Source organism: Tachyglossus aculeatus, chromosome X1 (assembly GCF_015852505.1).
Source record: "Tachyglossus aculeatus isolate mTacAcu1 chromosome X1, mTacAcu1.pri, whole genome shotgun sequence".
Taxonomy (NCBI): domain Eukaryota; kingdom Metazoa; phylum Chordata; class Mammalia; order Monotremata; family Tachyglossidae; genus Tachyglossus; species Tachyglossus aculeatus.
Genome location: NC_052101.1, coordinates 39,356,241 through 39,379,123, shown reverse-complemented (window position 1 = coordinate 39,379,123; position 22,883 = coordinate 39,356,241). Strand labels below are relative to the sequence as shown.

General features: G+C 51.0%; 1 protein-coding gene across 1 annotated transcript in view; it reads right to left on the bottom strand.

Moving 5' to 3' along the window:
* Positions 1–2,898: 2,898 nt before the first annotated feature.
* Positions 2,899–22,883, bottom strand: part of ERGIC1 (endoplasmic reticulum-golgi intermediate compartment 1) — a 96,103-nt gene continuing 76,118 nt past the window's right edge. The window contains exons 6-10 of the mRNA XM_038773028.1: positions 21,236–21,340; positions 18,401–18,461; positions 15,720–15,820; positions 12,596–12,718; positions 2,899–3,160 (exon numbers count right to left, since the gene is read on the bottom strand). Of these exons, the coding sequence (XP_038628956.1) occupies positions 3,053–3,160; positions 12,596–12,718; positions 15,720–15,820; positions 18,401–18,461; positions 21,236–21,340 (498 nt within the window). The 3' untranslated portion in view covers positions 2,899–3,052. The remainder of the gene's footprint in view (positions 3,161–12,595; positions 12,719–15,719; positions 15,821–18,400; positions 18,462–21,235; positions 21,341–22,883) is intronic.

The following is a 22,883-nucleotide window of genomic DNA, read 5'->3' as shown; positions in this document are numbered from 1 at the left end:
CTGTGAGCCCAATGTGGGACAAGAGGATTTAGTATCTACACCAGCGCTTACTACAGTGCTTGACACATAATAGTAATAATAAGAATAATGGCATTTATTAAGCGCCTACCATGTGCAAAGCACTGTTCTAAGCACTGGGGAGGTTACAAGGTGATCAGGTTGTCCCACATGGGGCTCACAGTCTTCATCCCCATTTTACAGATGAGGGAACTGAGGCCCAGAGAAGTCAAGTGACTTGCCTAAAGTCACACAGCTGACAGTTGGCGGAGCCGGGATTTGAACCCCTGACCTCTGACTCTTTCCACTGAGCCACGCCGCTTCTCCATACTAAGCACTTGGGAAGCAGCATGGCCTAGTGGATCGAACATGGGCCCGGGCGTCAGGTCACGGGTTCTAATCCCGGCTCTACTACCTGTCTGCTATACGGTCTTGGGCAAGTCACTCTTCTGTGCCTCAGTCCCCCTCATCTGTAAAATGGGGACTGAGTCTGTGAGCCCCATGTAGTACAGGGACTGTGTCCCACCCGATTTGCTGGTCTCCACCCCAGCGCTTAATACAGTTCCTGGCACAAAGTAAGGGCTTAACAAACGCCATGAGTATTAAATACAACAATTATTCCTACAAGTGTCACTTACATCGGGCATTACCTCCGACCAGCTCAGCTTCCATGCAGGACAGTCCACCAGGCAATGCCTGGATCCTGAATAAGTGTATTTTTGATAATGCCAGATCTCCGTTGCGATCCCTTAAACCTGGATCCCATCCAGTTTAACTCTTAGTCGGCCCCTGAAACGCTGGGTGAAAAACGATCCGAATCCGCGGGCCCCAAATCAGGTTTACCTGACGAAGAGGTTCAGAACTCATGGACGCCGCCCCTGCTGATGCATCTTTGAGTGCACGAATCAAGAGGACGGACGGACGGACAGACCCTGGCTGCGTTCTCGGCTTCAGGGGTGCCTACAGTTTCAAGGACACACGCTTGAGGTACTTGAAATACAAAAAAAAAATAAAAAATCACATCTTTTTAATCACTTTCAACCCAACGGGTTTGGGAGAGAACCAGTTCCCTTTAAAATAGGTTTTGTTAAGGATCCCATGGGGCAGAGGCATCCCTTTATTAGTTCCCGACAGTCCATGAGTGGAGAAACTCCATGTAAGAGGGGCTTGGCACACATCTGCATCCCCCACCCACACAGAGGGACTGTTCCCATCTTCATTTCTAGACCGAAGAAAAAACACGCATTAAAAAAAAAAAAAATCCATCCCAACAGCTACCGATACGAGAACTAATTCGATCCGGTTTACAACTTTGATCTCAATAAGGGGGAAGGGGACGCGCTTCTCTAGTCAACATCTTCATCCGCAGAGGTTACTAAGGGATTCAAAATTGTAAACGGCACAGATTGCATTATAAAAAGAACTTCAACCGGATAGTCTCCCCGATTACAAAAAGTGATGAAACAATCTTAATTCGGCCGGAAAGTGGGAGGGTGGTTCTCTAGCTGGGGTCGACCGGAGTCCTGGGAATTCTTCTAGTTTGCAGTCAGCCCGGAGGCCGTGCCGCCTTCCCCGTGCGGAGCTATCGGGGAGGGTGCAGGGTGGCAGCGGCGGCGGCAGGCACGTGTCTCGTGGGGGCAAGAGGAAGCAGGGGCCGCTCAGAGGGGTGAGTCTGGCCGGGGACCACCACCGGCAACGGGCCGCTAGCTGCCCATTCTCTCGGCCCCCCCGGGAGGACCACGGTGCCCACCGCGGTGCCAGCTATTGCTGTAAACCAAGGGCGCGTCCCTCCTCCTCGTATACCGCGGGGAGCCACGGTGAAAAAGCCTTCCTCGTGCTCTGTCTACGACGTTGGCAACGAGCTGCAGCGGCCTGGCGCTGAATCGGTGCCGGCCAGGAGCCCGTTAGGAACGAGGGTTCAAGGCCAGGTCATTTCTGGACCCCTCCGCTCCCTCCCCAACCCCAGCGATGCAGGTTTTGGCACGACAGGCAAATTGGTTCTTTAGGGGATGGAATCCCTCTCTGGGGAGGGGCTGGTGAGCCCCAGAACCGCTGGCCCTGGGGAGAGGGCAGTTTAAGGAACAGAAAAAGCGACCGGAGTGGCAGATAGCCCTAAGTCTTAGACACCGTTTGACACTGCTCTCCTTCCCCGGCGAGGCCACGGGATGTCGGCTCCACCGGAGCCACCCGTCTGCCCGCGGGCCTTGCCCCGAAGGAGAGTGGCTCGACTGGCAACCCAAACCGGCCCTTGATCAGGAAGGTGGCCCACCGGGGAGAGGAAATCAGGAGGCCGGGAAGAGAGGGGGCATGTTGAGCAGAGCCTCTACAGTCCTGGGGCTGCAGTTCAATAGCCTCTGGCAGGGAAAAAGGAATCCAAGTGTCCCCCAATTCTCAGGGTGGGCCCGGCGGGGTCCAGGCCCCCAGCTCCATAACAGAGGCGCCACGGGGGCCCGTTCCTCCTGTCTGAGGAGGCGTAGGGTGGTCTTGTCGGCAACGCCCCTTCACGCCAGCCTGCTTCTGCAAGGCCCGCAATCAGAGCGGCGCGATCCCCGCCGCACGGGCCTAGGGGAAACGCCAAGAAGCCGCTCTTTGAGCCTCCTCTGGGGCTGAAACAGGACTTCCTACCCCCCCAACCCCCCGAAAAGAGCCTTTCCCCACCCCCATCTTCCTGTCAATACGTGCCCCAGAGCAGCGAGGCGGGCGATTGTCATAGCATTGCTGAGAATCCGACCCCGATGTGCTGACTGCTCCCTGAACGGGCCTGGCAGCTGAGGAAAGGCGGGCGGAGGGGCCACCTTACCCTCTACCCTGGAATGGTTTCCTAATTCCGAGCCCGCCTTGAAAGAAAGGTCAGTGGGCCCTGGAGAGATGCGGAAAGACCCAAAATCTCGGACGGTGTCCACCCTACCTCCTGACCTTTTAACTGACAAATCACGGAACTGATTCAGACCAACAGAAAGGAAAGAAGAACCAGGAGGGATGGAGGGATGGATGGAGGGATGGATCGTGGAGCCTTCATTCGTGTTCCCAGGTGAGACGGCGTGGTGCTTCGACGTTACTGCATCTTCCCCAGCTGGATTTTCTTCCAGGCTTCGGAGGCTGTGAAGATGCAGGAGTCCAGGATCCCTGCCACGGTGAATGTTCCCCCTATGATAGCACAGATCTGGAAGGAAGGGATGCAGAGGGAAGGGCTGGGATGCTTCCTTGGAAGTCGGAAATTCCCCCACGGCCCCCGCAGGGGACACTTCTCAGGAAAGCAGCTTGGCCTAGTGCATACAGCATGGGCTTAATTAATTAATGTTGGTATTTGTTAAGCGCTTACTATGTGCAAAGCACTGTTCTAAGCGCTGGGGTAGCAGCTTGGCCTAGTGCAAACAGCATGGGCTTAATTAATTAATATTGGTATTTGTTAAGTGCTTACCATGTGCAAAGCACTGTTCTAAGCACTGGGGTAGATACGAGGTAATCAGGTTGTCCCACGAGGGGCTCACAGTTTTCATCCCCATTTTACAGATGAGGGAATTGAGGCCCAGAGAAGTGACCTGCTCAAAGTCACACAGCTGACAGGTGGCGGAGCCGGGATTTGAACCCACGACCTCTGACTCCAAAGCCCGGGCTCTTTCCACTGAGCCACGCTGCTTCCCAGCTTGGGAGTCGGAAGGACCTGGGTTCTAATCCTGGGTTCTCCACTTGTCTCCTTTGTGACCATGGACAAGTCGCTTCACTTCTCGGTGCCTCAGTTCCCTTCCAGATCCAAAATTAATCTTTTTTTTTAAAAAAAAAAAACCACCTTTGTTTTGGAGTCTTGTCTTTGGAAAAGAAAATCTAAATATCTGAAGGTTTCTCGATCCACATATTTACTGGCTTTTTCCAAAAACTCCAGCCTATCACTGAGGCAGCATGGTTTTCCCCTTAGAAAACCATCCTGCCTTTCAAAGTGTTCACGGGTCTTAAACTCAATTATAATATTGCATAATATAATACAATATATTGTATAATATAATATATACATATAATATAAATTATATATTAAATATATAATATAATATAATATAATATATTCCCCCTTCTAGACTGTGAGCCCACTGTTGGGTACGGACTGTCTCTATATATTGCCAGCTTGCACTTCCCAAGCGCTTAGTACAGTGCTCTGCACACAGTAAGTGCTCAATAAATATGACTGATTGATTGATTAATATCAAAATAATGATGGTATTTGTTAAGCATTTACTAATCGCCAAGCACTGTCCCAAGTCCTGGGATAGATACAAGTTAATCAGCTTAAACCCAGTCCCTGACCCACATGGGGCTTACAGTCTAAGCAGGAGGGAGAACAGGCCAACTGAATCCCCATTTTGCCGATAATAATAATAATGGCATTTATTAAGCGCTTACTCTGTGCAAAGCACCGTTCTAAGCGCTGGGGAGGTTACAAGGTGATCAGTTTGTCCCACGGGGGGCTCGCAGTCTTAATCCCCATTTTACAGATGAGGTCACTGAGGCCCAGAGAAGTGAAGTGACTTGCCCAAAGTCACACGGCTGACAATTGGCGGAGCAGGGACTTGAACCCATGACCTCTGACTCCAAAGCCCGGGCTCTTCCCACTGAGCCACGCTGCTTCTCTACATGGAGCCATTGAATAAGATGAGGCAACTGTGGCCCAGAGAAGTGAAGCGACTTGCCCAAGGTCACCCAGCAGGCAAGTGGCAGAGCCTGGATTAGAAACCAGCATGGCTCAGTGGAAAGAGCCCGGGCTTTGGAGTCGGAGGTCATGGGTTCAAACCCCGGCCCCGCCGATTGTCAGCTGGGTGACTTTGGGCAAGTCACTTCTCTGGGCCTCAGTTACCTCATCTGTAAAATGGGGATTAAGACTGTGAGCCCCCCGTGGGACAACCTGATCACCTTGCGACCTCCCCAGCGCTTAGAACAGTGCTTTGCAGTTTGCACTGCACAGTCCTTCTAGACTGTGAGCCCACTGTTGGGTAGGGACCGTCTCTCTATGTTGCCAACTTGGACTTCCCAAAGCGCTTAGTCCAGTGCTCTGCACACAGTAAGCACTCAATAAATACGATTGATTGATTTGCACATAGTAAGCACTTAATAAATGCCATTATTATTATTATTATTATTATTATTAAAGCAGGTCCTCTGGCTCCCCTAGCCGTGCTCTTTCCACTAGGTAACGCTTTGTCACGTCTAAAGGAGCGAGACTCAGTGGTGTGTGACTGCCAGGGTCAGTCCCTTGAGACCAGATGAAATGGCTGTTTGTGGAGTTACATCATCATCATCATCATCAATCGTATTTATTGAGCGCTTACTATGTGCAGAGCACTGTACTAAGCGCTTGGGAAGTACAAACTGGCAACATCCAGAGACAGTCCCTACCCAACAGTGGGCTCACAGTCTAAAAGGGGGAGACAGAGAACAAAACCAAACATACTAACAAAATAAAATAAATAGGATAGATATGGACAAGTAAAATAAATAAATAAATTACCAATTAGAGCCACTTAAACTGGAGGAGCCATTGAGACTTTCCAATCACACCGTTATTATTATGATATTTGCTTAGCGCTCTGTGCCAAGCGCCGTTCTAAGCACTGGGGTAGATACAAGCTAATTCATTCAATCGTATTTATTGAGTGCTTACTGTGTGCAGAGCATTGTGCTAAGCGCTTTGGAAGTCCAAGTTGGCAACATCTAGGGACGGTCCCTACCACTTTGGCTGTTCCCCCTCCCAAGTCCCTTCAGAACAATCCGCGGTTGGACACCAACCCAACCCATTTGTTTGCATCTTAGACCTCACTCGGTCTAAAACACTCTAAATGGTCCCCGCCGTTTACACCCGATTCACCGTCCCGCCTGCCGCGGGAATCTTTCCATTTGAAAACGGTATTTGTTGGGTGCTTACTACGTGCCAGGGACTGTACTCAGCGCTGGACTAGACACAGGGTAATCAGGCCGGCCGCAGCGGGGCTCGGTGGAAAGAGCACGGACTTTGGAGTCGGAGGTCACGGGTTCGTGTCCCGACTCCGCCGCTTGTCAGCTGGGTGACTCTGGTCAAGTCGCTTCACTTCTCTGGGCCTCAGTTCCCTCATCCGGAAAATAGGGATGAACTCCCCACCTTCTACACAGAGCCGGTGAACCACTGGAGAAGCAGTGCGGTTCGGTGGAAAGGGCACAGGCTTTGGAGGTGGAGGTCATGGGTTCAAGTCCCGGCTCCGCCGCTTGTCAGCTGTGTGACTTTGGGCAAGTCGCTTCACTTCTCTGGGCCTCAGTTCCCTCATCTGGAAAATAGGGATGAACTCCCCACCTTCTGCACAGAGCCGGTGAACCAGTGGAGAAGCAGTGTGGCTCGGTGGAAAGGGCACAGGCTTTGGAGTCGGAGGTCATGGGTTCTAATCCCGGCTCCGCCACTTGTCAGCTGTATGACTTTGGGCAAGTCACTTCACTGGGCCTCAGTTCCCTCATCTGGAAAATGGGGATGAAGACTGCGAGCCCCACGTGGGACAACCTGATTACTGTGTATCCCCCTGCGCTCAGAACAGTGCTTTGCACATAGTAAGCGCTTAATAAATGCCATCATCATTATTATTATTATTATTCCTGTCCCCCTTGGGGAATCACAGTCTTAACCCCCATTTTACAGATGAGGAAACTGAGGTACAGAGAAGGTTTGTGACTTGCTCAAGGTCACTCTACCAACTCCTTCTCAGTCTTATTCAATGGCTCCATTTCCACCACTCAGCCCCTATTTCGGGTATCCTGGTAGGCCCTGTTCCCATTGTCTACTCACTCTCCCGGGGAACCAATTCCCTCCCATGGCTCCCAGATCGACCTCTCATGTTGCCAACCTGTACTTCCCAAGCGCTTAGTACAGTGCTCTGCACACAGTAAGCGCTCAATAAATACGATTGATTGATCTAATTTAGAGTCTTGCATTTCCTCCTGCTCCAGCCCACCTTATTTTTTTGTTGTTGTTGTTGGCTTCTTTAAATAGTTTTTGTTAAGCACTGACTATGTGCTGAGCACTGTATTAAGTGCTGGGGTAGATGCAAGCTAATCAGGTCGGACACAGTCCCTGTCCCACATCGGCTGCAGTTTCAATCCCCGGTTTTCAGATGAGGCAACTGAGGCACAGAGAAGTGACTTGCCCAGGTCACACATCAGACAGATGGTGGAGTCAGGATTAGAACCCAGAATCTCTGACGCCTAGGCTCTTTCCACTAGACCAGACTGCTTCTCGATCTATAATACTAGATGATCATGACAACTGTATAACTGTGGTATTTGTTAAGCGCTTAAGTGGGGCAGATACCAAATCATCAGGTCCCACATGGGGCTCGCCGTCTAAGTAGGTACTGAACCCCCATTTTACAGATGAGGAAACTGAGGCCCAGAGAAGTGCAGTGACTTGCCCAAGGTGACCCAGCAGGCAGGCGGTGGAGCTGGGATTAGATCCCAGTCCTTTGACTCCCGGGCCCGAGCTCTTTCCACTAGGTCACGCGGCTTCTTGCTGACAACTCCATGGGGCTCTCCCGCCACCACCTCAAACGCAGTATGTCCGAAACGGAAACTCTCATCTTTTCTCCAAACTGACGTCTCCCATCTTCCCCATCTCCATCGATAACACGACCACCGCGCCATCCAAGAAGCCCGCCAAGTCGGAGCCATCCTCGACTTCTCACTGCCTTTTGGCTCTCAACTCATTCGTTCATTTAATCGTATTTATTGAGCACTTACTGTGTGCAAAGCAGCTCTTGGGAGAGTACAATATAACAACAGACACATTCTTCTCATTCATTCAACATTGCCAAGATCCGCCCTTTCCTCTCCATCCATACCGCTACCCTGCTCGTTCAAGCTCTCATCCTATCCCGTCTGTACTACTGCATCAGCCTTCTCTCTGATCTCCCATCCTCATGTCTCTCCCCACTTCAATCCATACTTCACGCCGCTGCCCGGATTGTCTTTCTGCAGAAACGCTCTGGGCATGTTACTCCCCTCCTCAAAAATCTCCAGTGGCTCCCAATCAATCTGCGCATCAGGCAGAAACTCCTCACCCTGGGCTTCAAGGCTGTCCATCACCTCGCCCCCTCCTACCTCACCTCCCTTCTCTCCTTCTGCAGCCCACCCCGCACCCTCCGCTCCTCCACCACTAATCTCCTCACTGTACCTCGCTCTCGCCTGTCCCGCCATCGACCCCCGGCCCACGTCATCCCCCGGGCCTGGAATGCCCTCCCTCTGCCCATCCGCCAAGCTCGCTCTCTTGCTCCCTTCAAGGCCGTGCTGAGAGCTCACCTCCTCCAGGAGGCCTTCCCACACTGAGCCCCTTCCTTCCTCTCCCCCTCGTCCCCCTCTCCATCCCCCCGTCTTATCTCCTTCCCTTCCCCACAGCACCTGTATATATGGCTGTACATATTTACTACTCTATTTATTTATTTTACTTGTACATATCTATCCTATTTATTTTATTTTGTTAGTGTGTTTGGTTTTGTTCTCTGTCTCCCCCTTTTAGACTGTGAGCCCACTGTTGGGTAGGGACTGTCTCTTTATGTTGCCAATTTGTACTTCCCAGGTGCTTCGTACAGTGCTCTGCACATAGTAAGCGCTCAATAAATACGATTGATGATGATGATGATGATGACCTCCAGGCTCCTAGGCGGTTACTTGTATTCTTCAGTTAATTCCTAAATGAAGTTCCTGTCTTTCCACGGTTCTACAATTAAATATCCTTGTTTTCTGGGCTTCTCTCCCTAGCGAGAAGGTTAAATTCTACCGCGATGTGATCATGAGTCTAAAAAAACCCTCCCCCCTTACACCTCTTGCATCAGATCCTGCCCAGTACTAGGGCCTAAATCCAGTTTATTTTCTTTTCTCGCGGGTTCCGGGACTAAGTGTCCCGAAAGCGATTGTTTCCCTACCTTCCTGAAAAAGGAAGCCTCCGCCCCTGACTGACTACTCTGGTTTTACAGCTACTCCAAGCGCAGCTTAATTTCTGCTCCCTCCCGGTCAGCAGCTGGGGAAGAGGGAGAGCGCGGGCCGATTACGGTGCCGAACCCCCGGCCGCAGGTCAGCCTGCCTTAGCTGACCCACAGACACCAAATCCGCAGCCGTTTCTTGAGCCCACGGCGCGGCCGGAAAACCACCCGACGGCCTCGGAGCTCTTTGACGGTAGAAGAGTAGCCCGGCAGGAGAAAGGAGGGGTGACGCTCGAATGAAACTTACATGTTACGAAATACGTTATTTCTATGAGATGAGCTCAGCGAGAGGCGGGGGAGGCCTGGGGGAAAATGGACCAAGGGGCCTTAGTCACACGGCTGGCATGTGAGGAAGAACAGCCTTGGAAAATGGAGCCTGGTACATAGTAAGTGCTTAACAAATACCACTCAAAAGGAAAAAAGCACACCAATCCGTACTTCACTCTGCTGCCCGGATCATTTTTCTACAAAAACTTTCAGGACGCGTCACCCCACTCCTCAAAAAACTCCAGTTGTAGCCCACCCCCTTCCCGCATCAAACAAAAACTCCTCTCCACTGGCTTTAGAGCAGTCCATCACCTCGCCCCCTCCTACCTCACTTGGTGACTTCTCCCGCTACAACCCGGCCCGCACACTTCGCTTCTCTACTTCTAACCTTCTCTCTATCTCGTCTACCTCGCCGAGAAGCAGCGTGGCTCAGTGGAAGGAGCCCGGGCTTTGGGGTCAGAGGTCGTGGGTTCAAATCCCGGCTCCGCCACTTGTCAGCTGTGTGACTTTGGGCAAGTCACTTCACTTCTCTGGGCCTCAGTTCCCCCATCTGGAAAATGGGGATTAAGACTGTGAGCCCCACGTGGGACAACCTGATTACCTTGTATCTACCCCAGCACTTAGAACAGTGCTTTGCACATAGTAAGCGCTTAACAAATACCGACATTATTATTATTATTATTATCTCACCACCCACCCCTCACACATCCTTAACTGGCCTGGAAACGCCCTCCCTCCTCTAAATCCGACAGACAATTACTCTCCCCCTCTTCAAAGCCTTATTGAAGGCACATCTCCTCCAGGAGGCCTTCCCTAAGACCTCCCCGGTTTCCTCTACTCCCACTCCTTTTTGCTTCACCCTGACTTGCTCCCTTTGTTCTTCCCCCCTCCTTCCCTCAGCACTTATGTATGATAATAATAATAATAATAATAATGATGGCATTTGTTAAGCGCTTACTATGTGCAAAGAACTGTTCTAAATAATAATAATAATAATGGCATTTGTTAAGCGCTTACTATGTGCAAAGCACTGTTCTAAATAATAAAATAATAATAATGATGGCATTTGTTAAGCGCTTACTATGTGCAAAGCACATAGGGGGATACAATGTGATCAAGTTGTCCCACGTGGGGCTCACAGTCTTAATCCCCATTTTTACAGATGAGGGAACTGAGGCTCAGAGAAGTTAAGTGACTTGCCCAAGGTCACACAGCAGACGTGGTGGAGCTGGGATTCGAACCCATGACCTCTGACTCCAAAGCCCGGGCTCTTTCCACTGAGCTTCTAAGCACTGGGGAGGATACAAGGTGATCAGGTTGTCCCACCTGGGGCTCACAGTCTTAATCCCCATTTTACAGATGAGGGAACTGAGGCACAGAGAAGTGAAGTGACTTGCCCAAAGTCTCACAGCTGACAATTGGCGGAGCCGGGATCTGAACCGATGAACTCTGACTCCAAAGCCCGGGCTCTTTCCACTGAGCCACGCTGCTTCTCTGCGTATCTGTCATTTACTGATTTGTATTGATGTCTGTCTCCCCCACTTCGTTGTGGGCAGGGAATGAGTCTGTTTATTGTTGTACTGTTCCCTCCCGAGCACTCAGTACAGTGCTCTGCATGCACACAGTATATGCTCAATAAATACTATCGAATGAAGAAATGAACGAATGTTTTTGTCAGGTGGGCTTGGTCACCCCGCTCCCCGCATGACGCAGGGGCACTTTCAGGGAAGATGACGGCAGGAGAGCCGGTCTATTTCAGTAGAGAGCGGAGCAGATGACGGGAGGTTTTAGACCACAAGATGCTTTTAGGGCTTGCATCAGAGGGTCGGACAGTCTGACTTAATTGCAGTAACACAGAACACACACAGGTCTGCAGACAATTTTAGACGACCGTGCGTTCATGACTCACTCCTACCTGGCAACGACTTTTTGCTCCGAGGAGGAGGAGGCAACGTACGCGGTTCCTTTCTGGCCGGCGATAAAAGACCCTTAAGCGGGCACATTGGCTTTGCCCACTCCCCCTGGGAGGGGAGAGGGACCCACGGCCCTTCCTTTGGCACAGGGAATGGAAAGGCAGGAGGTGAGGAGTCCAACTTGAAGAACTGAAAAAGGCAGTCAGCCCCCGAAGACAGATCGCCCTCTCTTTAGGAGTTCACTCGGACTCTACTCCTCGCCAGGACCACGGGCTGCCATTTTGTCTCGACTTCAAAATCTGGACGGCAGAACTGTTCCTCAAATTAGGCCTTCCCTAACCCCTCATTCGCCCCCCTCTCCCATGCACTTGAGTCTCTACCCCACAGCACTTTTGGACGCATCTTTATATTCTGCGACTTCCCCCATCTGTGATTTATTTTAATGTCGGTGTCCCCTTCTAGCCAGTAAGCTCCTCAAGGGCAGGGAGCAGCGTGGCCTAGTGGAGCGAGCCCGGGCCTGGGTTCTAGCCTCGGCTCTGACGCTTGTCTGCTGTGTGACCCCAGGCAGGTCACTTAACTGTTCTTGCCTCAGTTACCTCACCTGAAAAATGGGGATTATGACTGTGAGCCCCCTTGGGAAATGGACTGTGAGCCCGCTGTTGGGTAGGGGCCGTCTCTAGATGCTGCCAACCTGTACGTCCCAAGCGCTTAGTACAGTGCTCTGCACACAGTAAGCGCTCAATCAATATGATTGAATGAATGACTGTGTCCAACCTGATTACCTTGTACCTACCCCAGCGCTTAGAACAGTGCCTGGTACATAGTGAGTGCTTAACAAATACCATTAAAAAAAAGTCTACCGACTCTATCATACCGTACCCTCCCAAGCATTTAGTACCCTGCTTTGCGCACAGTTAAGTGCTCGAGAAATGCCATGGATTGATTACCTGACTGAGTCCAGGCTATGGAGAGTGGGTCAACTCCAACCCGAGCTTGGAGCACGCTAGCTCGGCTTTTGAGTTCCCGCTCGGGAAGGGCAGAGACTTTTTAACTCGCTTTTACTCCTTTTTAGCCACCCTGCACAGCTGGACGCGTCATTTCTCGATGCAGAGACCCCCTCCCTGGAGGCTCCGATCCGACGGCGTCCCTTTCTCAGTCCCATACCTGAGAACAGAGGTGCCAGCTCTGTAGAAGTATCAGCACTCGACAAATCCTAATAATCAAATTAATAAAAACCCCTCCTTGATCCTACTGGTATTTTCAGACTGCCCATCTCAGACAGGATGGAAGCTTCCTTTCTGGCCTCCCCCGGGTCCTGACTCCCTTGGCCGCTTCACTTCCCTTTCCCGTTTCTGCCCGCGCGCTCCGTCCGGGTGGACAGGCAGTGAGGAGAGCGGCTGGGGGGACCTGCGGGGGTCTTGGTCTTCCCCCACTCACCGTGGTGATGAACCGGTACAGAGGCTGCCTCCTCTCCGTGTACTTCACCGTGATGGGGCTTAAGTCGTAGCGGAACCAGATGGCGGGGATGATGCGGCCAGTGTGGCTGTAAGCGACGTACTCCTGTGTGGAGGAGAGACGGAGATGGACGTGAGCGGCTAACAACCTCCGCGGTGACTCCGGGCAGCAGAGCTCAGGACAAAGGGAGTCCTGCTATGTTTGTTCATTCATTCGCATTTATTAGTGCGTCCCGGGTGAGTACAGTACAACAATAAACAGACACGTTCTCTGCCCGTGACCAGTTCCCGTTCATCCGTTCGAATTTATCGAGCGCTTCCTGTGTGCATTCGAGCCTATGAATCGATGCCTTTTCGTGGACGCGGACGCTGATGAAGCTTGGAGTGCCATATAGGGTTACCCACAATGGAAAGGTCCAAGCCAAAGCGTCAGACAAAGTCTACTCCCCCGTGCAGGGCAGCGGCGGCACGGGGAAAGAGTCGGTGGCGGAGGATCGAGCGATCGAAACGTTAATCAAAGACAACGGCGGGGGCTCGAGCTTTTACTGCGCGGAAGGAGGCAATGGTAAACCACTTCCGCAGCTTGACCGAGAAAACTCCGTGGATTCACATACCAGAACCACTTTAAGACAGAAGATGGGACGTTCTGAAGAGGCTGTGCCCACGGAGTCGCTATGGCTCGAAAAGGACTTGACGGCATTTGAAGATGAAGGTACCGTGTGCAGGGCACTGTACTAAGCGCTTGAGAGAGTACAACATGAAAACAAGCAGACACATCCCCTGCCCACAACGAGCTTACAGTCTAGACAGGGAGACAGACATTAGCAGACATAAATAAATTACAAATAAATGGTGTCAGGGGTGGGGGCCTTTAGGGGATCCCAGCTAGCTTTAAGGGATGGGGCTGACTAGCCACAGTTGCCCACCAGGACCCCCAAAGCTAGGGGTTTGCCTGCTCAATGCCAAACCGACGACAGCGATGACACCCTCACCCCCCTGGAAGCTACTGCTAGACCAGGGCTAACCAGCTGGCTATCAGTACAGTGCTCTGCACATAGTAAGCACTCAGTAAATACCCGATTGATCAAGTGACCTTAGAACCAATTCCTCCGCCCGTTCACATCCACATCCTCTGTTGCTTCCTTTATCTGGAATTTATTTTAATGCCCGTCTCCCTCCAGGGCAAGGATCACGTCTACTAACTCGCTCATACTGTTCTCTCCCAAGTGTTCGGTACAGTGCTTTGCACCCAGGAAGCGCTCAAGACATAGCACTGATTCCTGCATTTTGAAATGTGAATATTTTCACGATCTCGCCTATTTAAAGAGGTGGAACAGCCCACGAAGGGCTGGCTGGCCGTGACCTAGAGGAGCAAAGCCAAGCGGCTAGTACACCCGACAGAAGACACCGTTTGGGGGCAATGGGGCACTTTTCAGGTGCGCCCGGAACGAACAGGATCCTCCACATCCCAACTGCTGGCCTCCTTCCAGCCCAAGGAGGCCAATCACAGTTTGGGAATGGAAGGCCATACCAGGGCGGAAAAGTGAATTCACTGCATTAGGATCTAAAAAAGCGGAGCAGGGTTTCAAGCTGCTGGGGTTTCAGCGCTCCTGAGCCAAAGGTTTTGTTCTCTGTCTCCCCCTTTTAGACTGTAAGCCCATTGTTGGATAGGGACTGTCTCTATATGTTGCCAATTTGTACTTCCCAAGTGCTTAGTACAGTGCTCTGCACATGGTAAGCGCTCAATAAATACGATTGATGATGATGATCCAACTAGCTCGGGGTTCTGCCTCTGAGAGTGGCAACAGGACAGCTGGTGGGATTGTGAGCTGGTTGCCCTCACGGCATATGTACATATGTTTGTACATATTTATTACTCTATTTATTTATTTTACTTGTACATATCTATTCTATTTATTTTATTTTGTTAGTATGTTTGGTTTTGTTCTCTGTCTCCCCCTTTTAGACTGTGAGCCCGCTGTTGGGTAGGGACTGTCTCTACATGTTGCCAACTTGTACTTCCCAAGCGCTTAGTACAGTGCTCTGCACACAGTAAGCGCTCCATAAATACGATTGATGATGATGATGACGGGCACTGATCCTCATGGCTCGAGATGGGCCACAGAGGGACTTTAACTCAAATGTCCCATCAGGGACCCAGGCGCAGGACCTGATTTCATCCTTCTCAGACCTCCATCATCCCTAGAGTGTTTCCCTCAAACCCCAATCAGTGTCTCAGCTGTGAATTTATCCAAAGTAGAACTGGACGTGTGTTATTCCAGGAAAATTGAGTGCTTAAATGTTTGGAGGCTCTCCGCGAGCATGCGCTGAGATTGGCAGCTTCAAGCTGAGGATGGGGCGGAGGATAGAAACCACCGGGAGTTGGTCCTCTGCACGGTGAACCTCTAGAGAGGGAAACAAGCCTCGCGGAAACTCAGGGCTTTAGCCGCTAAAGAGCAGGGGTGGTATAGGAGTGCCCTCCCTCCTCAAATCCCACAGACGATTACTCTCCACCCCTTCAAAGCTTTATAGAAGGCACAACCCCAAGAGGCCTTACCCGACTATAAGCCCTCCTTGTCAGCGTTTAGAACAGTGCTTTGCACATAGTAAGCATCATCAATCGCATTCATTGAGCGCTTACTGTGTGCAGAGCACTGTACTAAGCGCTTGGGAAGTACAAGTTGGCAACATACAGAGACAGTCCCTACCCAACAGTGGGCTCACAGTCTAAAAGAGTGGGCTCACAGTCTAAAAGCGCGTAATAAATGCCATCATTATTATTTCCTCTTCTCCCTCTCCCTTCTGTCTCCCTTACTTGCTTTCTTCATTCATCCCCCGACTCCCAGCCCGACAGCACTTATGTCCATTTCTGTCTTTTAGTTATTTATAGGAATGTCTGCCTCCCCTCTAGCCAGTAAGCTCATTGTGGGCAGGGTTTATTGTTATATTGTACTATCTCAAGCACTTAATACAGCACTCCGCAGCAGGCGCTCAATAAATACGACTGAATGACTCCTCCACTGGAGCTCTTTTCTGTACTAGCAGAGGCCGCCACGGCAAGAAACGAGCCCGGGCTCGGGTCCCCTCTCCCCAGGCCGCCTCCTCACCTTGTTGGCTACGGTATACTGGTAAGAGTAGCGCTGCTTCCCGTTCTTATCTTCGTACACGGTGGGTACTATCTTCAAGATGTAGTCGTAAGAAGCGAGGGCTGCCGGGGTGAAGTGGGGGGAGAAGCAGGGCGGCGTTAAAATGCAGGACTTCGCTTCCTGGAGTTAACAGGAAAACCCTGACCAGGCGGGGATTTGCAGAACGAACGACAACCTGGCCACTGTTAAACTGGGCATCTCGGTTCCGTGTTTTCTAAGAGGGGTCCGCGGCCCGCTTCTGGAGGGGAAGTGTGTGCGTATATGTTACCAACTTGTACTTCCCAAGCGCTTAGTACAGTGCTTTGCACACAGTAAGCGCTCAATAAATACGATTGATGATGATATGGAGGATGGGGACCCTTAATAAAGACTCATCCAATCTTTGGCTCCCGTGAAGCGCTGTAGAGTCTCAAATTGAGCGAGCAAATGACCAGACCCAAAAGTTAGGCCCCGGGGGGTCGATATATCCAAGAATGACCACCTCAGCCACATTAGCCAGTCTCTACCTAGACCCAAGCCAGACCCTTCCCCTTCAGCCCCTGCCCAAACTGATCCCTGTGCTCCATTCCAGCTAATTATAATAATATAATTATATATTGTTAATAATTATGGTATTCGTTAAGTGCTTACTATGTGCCAGGCACTGTACTAAGCGCTGGGGTGGATACAAGCAAATCGGGTTGGACACAGTCTCTGTCCTAAATGGGGCTCACAGTCTCAATCCCCATTTTATAGATGAGGCAAAGAGAAATGAAGTGACTTGCCCAAGGTCACACAGCACTAACACCCACCTTAACTGACCAGACCCAAACCAGAGGCCCTTGGGCTGAATAGGATCAGGTATTGGCAGATCCAAAGAGGAGCGCTGAATAAATATAGGGTAACGATAATAATAATTAGGATACTTGTTAAGCGTTTAGTATGCCCCAAGCACTTTTCTATGCGCAGCCAAAGTGACAAATTAATCGGGTTGGACACAGTCCCCGTCCCACATGAGGCTCAGGGTCTAATAGTAGGGTGCGGAAGCAGCGTGGTTCAGTGGAAAGGGCCCGGGCTTTGGAGTCAGAGGTCATGGGTTCAAATCCCGGCTCTGCCAATTGTCAGCTGTGTGACTTTGGGCAAGTCACTTCACTTCTCGGGGCCTCAGTTCCCTCATCTGTAAAATGGGGATTAAGACTGTGAGCCCCACTAGGGACAACCCGATCACCTTGTAACCTCCCCACTGCTTAGAACAGTGCCTTGCACATAGTAAGCGCTTAATAAATGCCATCATTATTATTTAATCCCCCATTTTACAGATGAGGTAAGGAGGCACAGAGAAGTGAAGTGACTTGCTCAAGGTCACACAGCAGACACATGGCAGAGCTGGGATTACAGGCCAGGTTTTCCAGCTCCCAGGGCTATGCTCTTTCCACTAGACTGCTTCTCACAGCCCCCAGTTCAGTTTTTGGCACCTAACCGCAGCCTGGGCTAGCGTGGCGTCAAAGGCCCTGGTTCCCAGGAGCCCGGATTGGGCGTCCGGCAGAACGAGAGCGTTGCGAGTGAACTCAGAGTCATGTCAAGGAGCTCCTTCCTTCTCCAAACTGGTCTTTGACCTCTATGTTCCGGTCCTATCACTTGGCATCCTGTAAGAGGTCCACAGCGGGGTCTTTGGGGGCACGTGACCCTCCCGCCTGCAGACCCTAGGGATGCAGGAAGCTGACCAATCCCAGGGAATTTTCTAGAGTAGCTGGCCAGCTGGAAATCATGAGTCCAAGTGCCAAACAATGGGCTGACCATATTCTGTCAGGCCTGGGATGACTCATAATTTGTCAACGTACAAGTGCTGAGGACACTGTCCTTAGCACCCAGACCTGGGTCTCCAGAGCATCTGGGAAAACAGCAGGCATTGGGAGGGAGGAAGTCTGAAGCAGGAGCTGGGAGTCGGGAAGATTTTTAGACTGTGAGCCCACTGTTGGGTAGGGACTGTCTCTATATGTGGCCAATTTGTACTTCCCAAGCGCTTAGTACAGTGCTCTGCACACAGTAAGCGCTCAATAAATACGATTGATGATGATGGAAGGAGGCAGAAGTGGGAAGAGCAGGGCAGAATACCTGAGATTTTCCTATTCAGAGCCTGGGGCCCCAAAGACTGGCAAAGCTAGTCCTCTCAGCGGAGGGCCAGGATTCTGAATTTAAGGCATTAAGGAGGTGCCAGGAGTTACAAAGAGAGACAGAATGGGAGGCAGAGAGAGGAAGACTGAGAGGAGAGGAGAAAGAGGGATGGAGAGGAGAGAGACAGAGAGAGGGAGACAGAGCGGAAGACAGGGAATGGAAGACAGAGAGCGGAAGACAGAGGAAGAGAGAGGGAGACAGACAGAAGATGGGAGACACTGAGAGGGAGGGAGATGGAGGAAAGGAGATAGAGGGGAAGGGAGACTGAGAGAGAGGGAGACTAGGCAGAGAAAATCGGTAAGGTAATCATACCCCCAACCTCTCGAAATTGCTCCCCGCAAGCTCCAGGGATCAAAGCCGTGCTGCCCTGCCTGCCAAAGAATTCCTCCATAACCACTGCTAGAGCAAATAGTTTCCCTCATCTTTCCCCTTTCCGCTACACCAACGCCTTGAGTGCCAAACAGATGCCCAGCCCCCAGGATCCGTACGGTTAGAGCTGCGTTTGTCTGCTCCTCCAAGGGCATTGAATGCTCCGTGAATGTTCGGGACCTGAAAAAAACACAGCAGGGAGATGTGTTGAACGGAACAGGGAGGACTTTAGCACAGCCCCAGTTTCCCCATCAGAGAGGCCGGGGAAACCCAGTCCAAAGAGGTGTTCAAAGGGAAGCTCCACTCGAAAAGCTTCCCGAACACAGAGACAGTCAGTTACCAAGTCAAAGTCCTAAGATGGGCCACCAAAAGGGAGGCAGAGAGAGTCTGTGCCCAGAAAAATTAAGCAGCATTAGAAAATTGCCAGCCGCTGTTACCAAGACCCCGTTTTCAAATGGAAGGTTTGGATCTGAGATGGGGAAGGATGAGGTTAGTGAAAGGGGCTAACCATTTAGTAAGTGGCCCTGTCGACTCTGACACCTCATTGTGGGCAGGGAACGTATCTGTTGCATTGTACTCTTTCCAAGCGCTTAGTATAGTGCTCTGCCCACAGTAATCAATACGATTGATTGATTCCAAATCTTAAACACTGCAACAGAACTCCCCAAGTTACCCAAGACAGTTGCTTGCCCCAGGCCTTCAGCGAGGGTTCCCAGCTGAACGCACGACCGCACCAGGCCAAGCAGCGTGGAGAAGTAGCGTGGCTCAGAAGAAAGAGCCCCGGCTTGGGAGTCAGAGGTCATGGGCTCTAATCCCGGCTCCACCGATTGTCAGCTGTGTGACTTTGGGCAAGTCACTCACTTCTCTGGGCCTCAGTTCCCTCATCTGGAAAATGGGGATTAAGACTGTGAGCCCCATGTGGGACAACCTGATTATCTTGTATCCCCCCCAGTGCTTAGAACAGTGCTTGGCACATAGTAGGTGCTTAACAAATGCCATCATTATTATTATTACTGAGGGGTGGGACCCCTAGCCCACTTGGAAGCACCGTGAGAGGGCTGCCCTCTTGGACAACCACCTTCATGGTAAAGGGTGGAACTTCAGATTTCTCCAGCTTTTCCCCTTATGCACAGTTCATCTGTACACCTATTCATTCATTCATTCACTCAATCGTATTTATTGAGCGCTTACTGTGTGCAGAGCACTGTACTAAGCGCTTGGGAAAGTACAATACAACAACAGATACACTCCCTGCCCACAACGAGCTCACAGTCTAAGCTGGAACTTACTAGTTACGTGACCCCACCGAGCTGAGCCCCCTTTTTCCTTTCCTCCTCCCCATCCCCACCTCCTTCCCCTCCCCACAGCACCTGTATATATATTTGTACAGATTTATCCCTCTATTTTACTTGTACATATTTACTATTCTATTTATTTTGTTAATGATGTGCCTATAGTTATAATTCCATTTGCTCTGACGATTTTGACACCTGTCTACAGGTTTGGTTTTGTTGTCCGTCTCCCCCTTCTAGACTGTGAGCTTGCTGTCGGGTAAGGACCGTCTCTAGATGTTGCCGACTTGTACTTCCCAAGCGCTTAGTACGGCACTCTGCACACAGTAAGCGCTTAATAAATACGATTGAATGGATGGATGAATGAATACTAGCTTCACAATCCCCATTAGGGTGTAAGTTCCTTGTGGGCAGGACGTGTGTCTGGTGCTTCAGCTGAACTTCTCAAGCGCTTCGTCCAGTGCCCTGCGTTCAGGAGGCGCTCAGCCGACACCGTGACTGTTACTACTACAAGCAGCATGGTCTAGTGGAAAGACCACAGGCTTGAGAGTCAGAAGAACCTCAGTTCTAACCCCAGTTCCACCACTGGTCTGCTGTGTGACTTTGTACATCATTCAACCTCTCTGTTCCCTCAGCTGTAAAACGGGGCTTTAGTCATTCATTCATTCAATCGTATTTATTGAGCGCTTACTGCGTGCAGAGCGCTTGGGAAGTACAAGTCGGCAACATATACAGTCCCACCCAACAGCAGGCTCGCAGTCTAGAAGGGGGAGACAGACAACAAAACATGTAGACAGCTCACAGTTTCAATCCCCATTTCACAGATGAGGTAACTTAGGCACAGAGATGCGAAGTGACTTGCCCAAGGCCACGCAGGAGACAAGTGGCAAAGCCATTCGTTCGTATTTACTGAGCGCTTACTGTGTGCGGAGCATTGTATGAAGGGCTTGGGAGAGTACGATCTAACCAACGCGCATACAGGGCCCCCCGGCCCCAGGACAACTTTAAGAGAGTGAGCCCCACGAGGGACATGGACTGTGTCTAACCTGATTAGCTTTTATCTACCTTAGTGCTTAGTGGAGCGCCTGGCACTTAGTAAGCACTTAAAAAATGCCGTTAAAGAACCAACCCCAAACCAAACCTTGCTGGAGCTCCTTTTAGACTGTGAGCTCCTTTTAGACTGTGAGCCCCTTTTAGACTGTGAGCCCACTGCTGGGTAGGGACTGTCTCTATATGTTGCCAATTTGTACTTCCCAAGCGCGTAGTACAGTGCTCTGCACTGTAAGCACTCAATAAATATGATTGATGATGATGATGGAGCCAAGGCCTCCCCTGAAGTTGGTCCCCAAAGGAGAGCACTTAAAAAACGCCGTTAAAAAAAACCAACCCCAAACCCAACCTTGCTGGAGCCCCTTTTAGACTGTGAGCCCCTTTTAGACTGTGAGCCCACTGCTGGGAAGGGACTGTCCCTATATGTTGCCAATTTGTACTTCCCAAGCGCTTAGTACAGTGCTCTGCACATAGTAAGCACTCAATAAATATGATTGATGATGATGATGGAGCCAAGGCCTCCCCTGAAGCTTGTCCCCAAAGGAGAGCACTTAAAAGATGCCGTTAAAAAAACCAACCCCAAACCCAACCTTGCTGGAGCCAAGGCCTCACCTGAAGCTTGTCCCCAAAGGAGAGCTTGTGGATCACGTGAGTCATGTCTGGGTTCTGGGGCTGTGCTGTGGCACTGTGGGTAGACACGTGAAAGTTGCCAGGGACCTACAATGGCCCAAGGGAAAGAAAAATATAAAACACAGTTTTTATGGATCCTCTCACACCTCTCCCGCCTTCTCCCTGTCCTATCATGGTGGTGGAAGGTGGGGGGCCCGGGCCAGGTGCGACCAGTTTGACCTCCGGCTGGCTTTTAATATTTCCTGGTGGAGAAGCCACACGGCAAGCTTTGCTTTCCGGACTGTTGCCTTCATCCATCCCACTTCTGGGAGCCTTAATACTTCATTTTCTTCTCTGAGAGGGGATGTTGTTTAACTCATGCCTGCCCTTCAGTCCCTCTCCAAGATCTTCATATCCTGTTGGTTTTTACCCAGCCACTCAAAAATAATAGCCATTCCTTCCTCTTGGGTCTAACGCTCTGCTGTTTCGGCTGAATGCCCTGAACCTTCAGAAGACCGGGCTTGTATCTGCAGGTCTAAGGGAGTAAATCTCCAGGACCAGCTCTCTCCCCCTTTTAGCTTCCCCCTCCAGACCGTAAGCTCGTTGTGGGCAGGGAGTGCGTCTGTTAACTCGTATTGCAGTCCCCCCAAGCACTTAGTAAAGTGCGGAGCACTGAGTAAGCGATCAATAAATATCACTGATTGATTCCGTGTTGGAAAACCATGGCCAGGCTCCCAACAGGGGGCTGGGTGGGGGACAGAGAGGGTCTCCGTTCCATATTAGTTCTGTCTGTTCCCAGCCCACCCCATCCTCTATACCTGAGTGCTGGGAGCTGAACTTATGGAAGGAACGGAGAACTGGAGCAATTTGAAACAGAAAAACCACATGGGCTACCTAACCAGCATAAGAACACAGCCAAGTTTGGCTGCTCGAACTCAACGCCCCGCTGACACTCCGGTCCCAACGGCTCGGAAAGAGGAGCTTCCCCCTGAGCGTTCAACCCAAGAGTCGAGTCGCTCAGGAGGGTGGAAACATTCCACCTCTGGCATCATCTGGGCTACAGGGACGGCCCTGCCTCTGACTTTCCGAGCCACAGACTGGGTCCAAGTTCAAGACGATCTTTGTTCTGAGAAGAACTTCAGGGCAGAGGTGGAAGGAGTGCTCCTGACCAACTCCCGGGAAGTTCTGGGCAGGAGGAGGAACAGAGGGGCCCTCGTTGCGGTCTTGGCTGGTGAGACTGGAGGGTCCGTGTCCCCGGGAATTCCAGAGTCCCGGTTGCGGGGAGGGGGATTTTTCCGCCTTCTGCCAGATCCCGTGGGGTTGGCTCAGTCTGCCTTCCCATCCTGTAGGATGCTGAGACGGTTAACACTTTCTCAGCAAGGACGGCCACCTCGGGCGGCAAAAAGCCCCCCTCCAATTACTGTATTACCTACGAGCTTTAATGCTACTAATCTGGAGTGCTGAATTTTAATCTGCTCTTATATGTTTGTGATTTATTCTTTTCGCCCCACCCGTCTGCTCTCCCTGACTTGTACATACCACCTGCTGTATACACCCGGCACTCGATCTGCTGCTTTGCACACAGAACGCACTTAATAAACGCACACAGTACCAAGAAAAAAAAAATAATCCTCCTGAAAGACACCGCAGG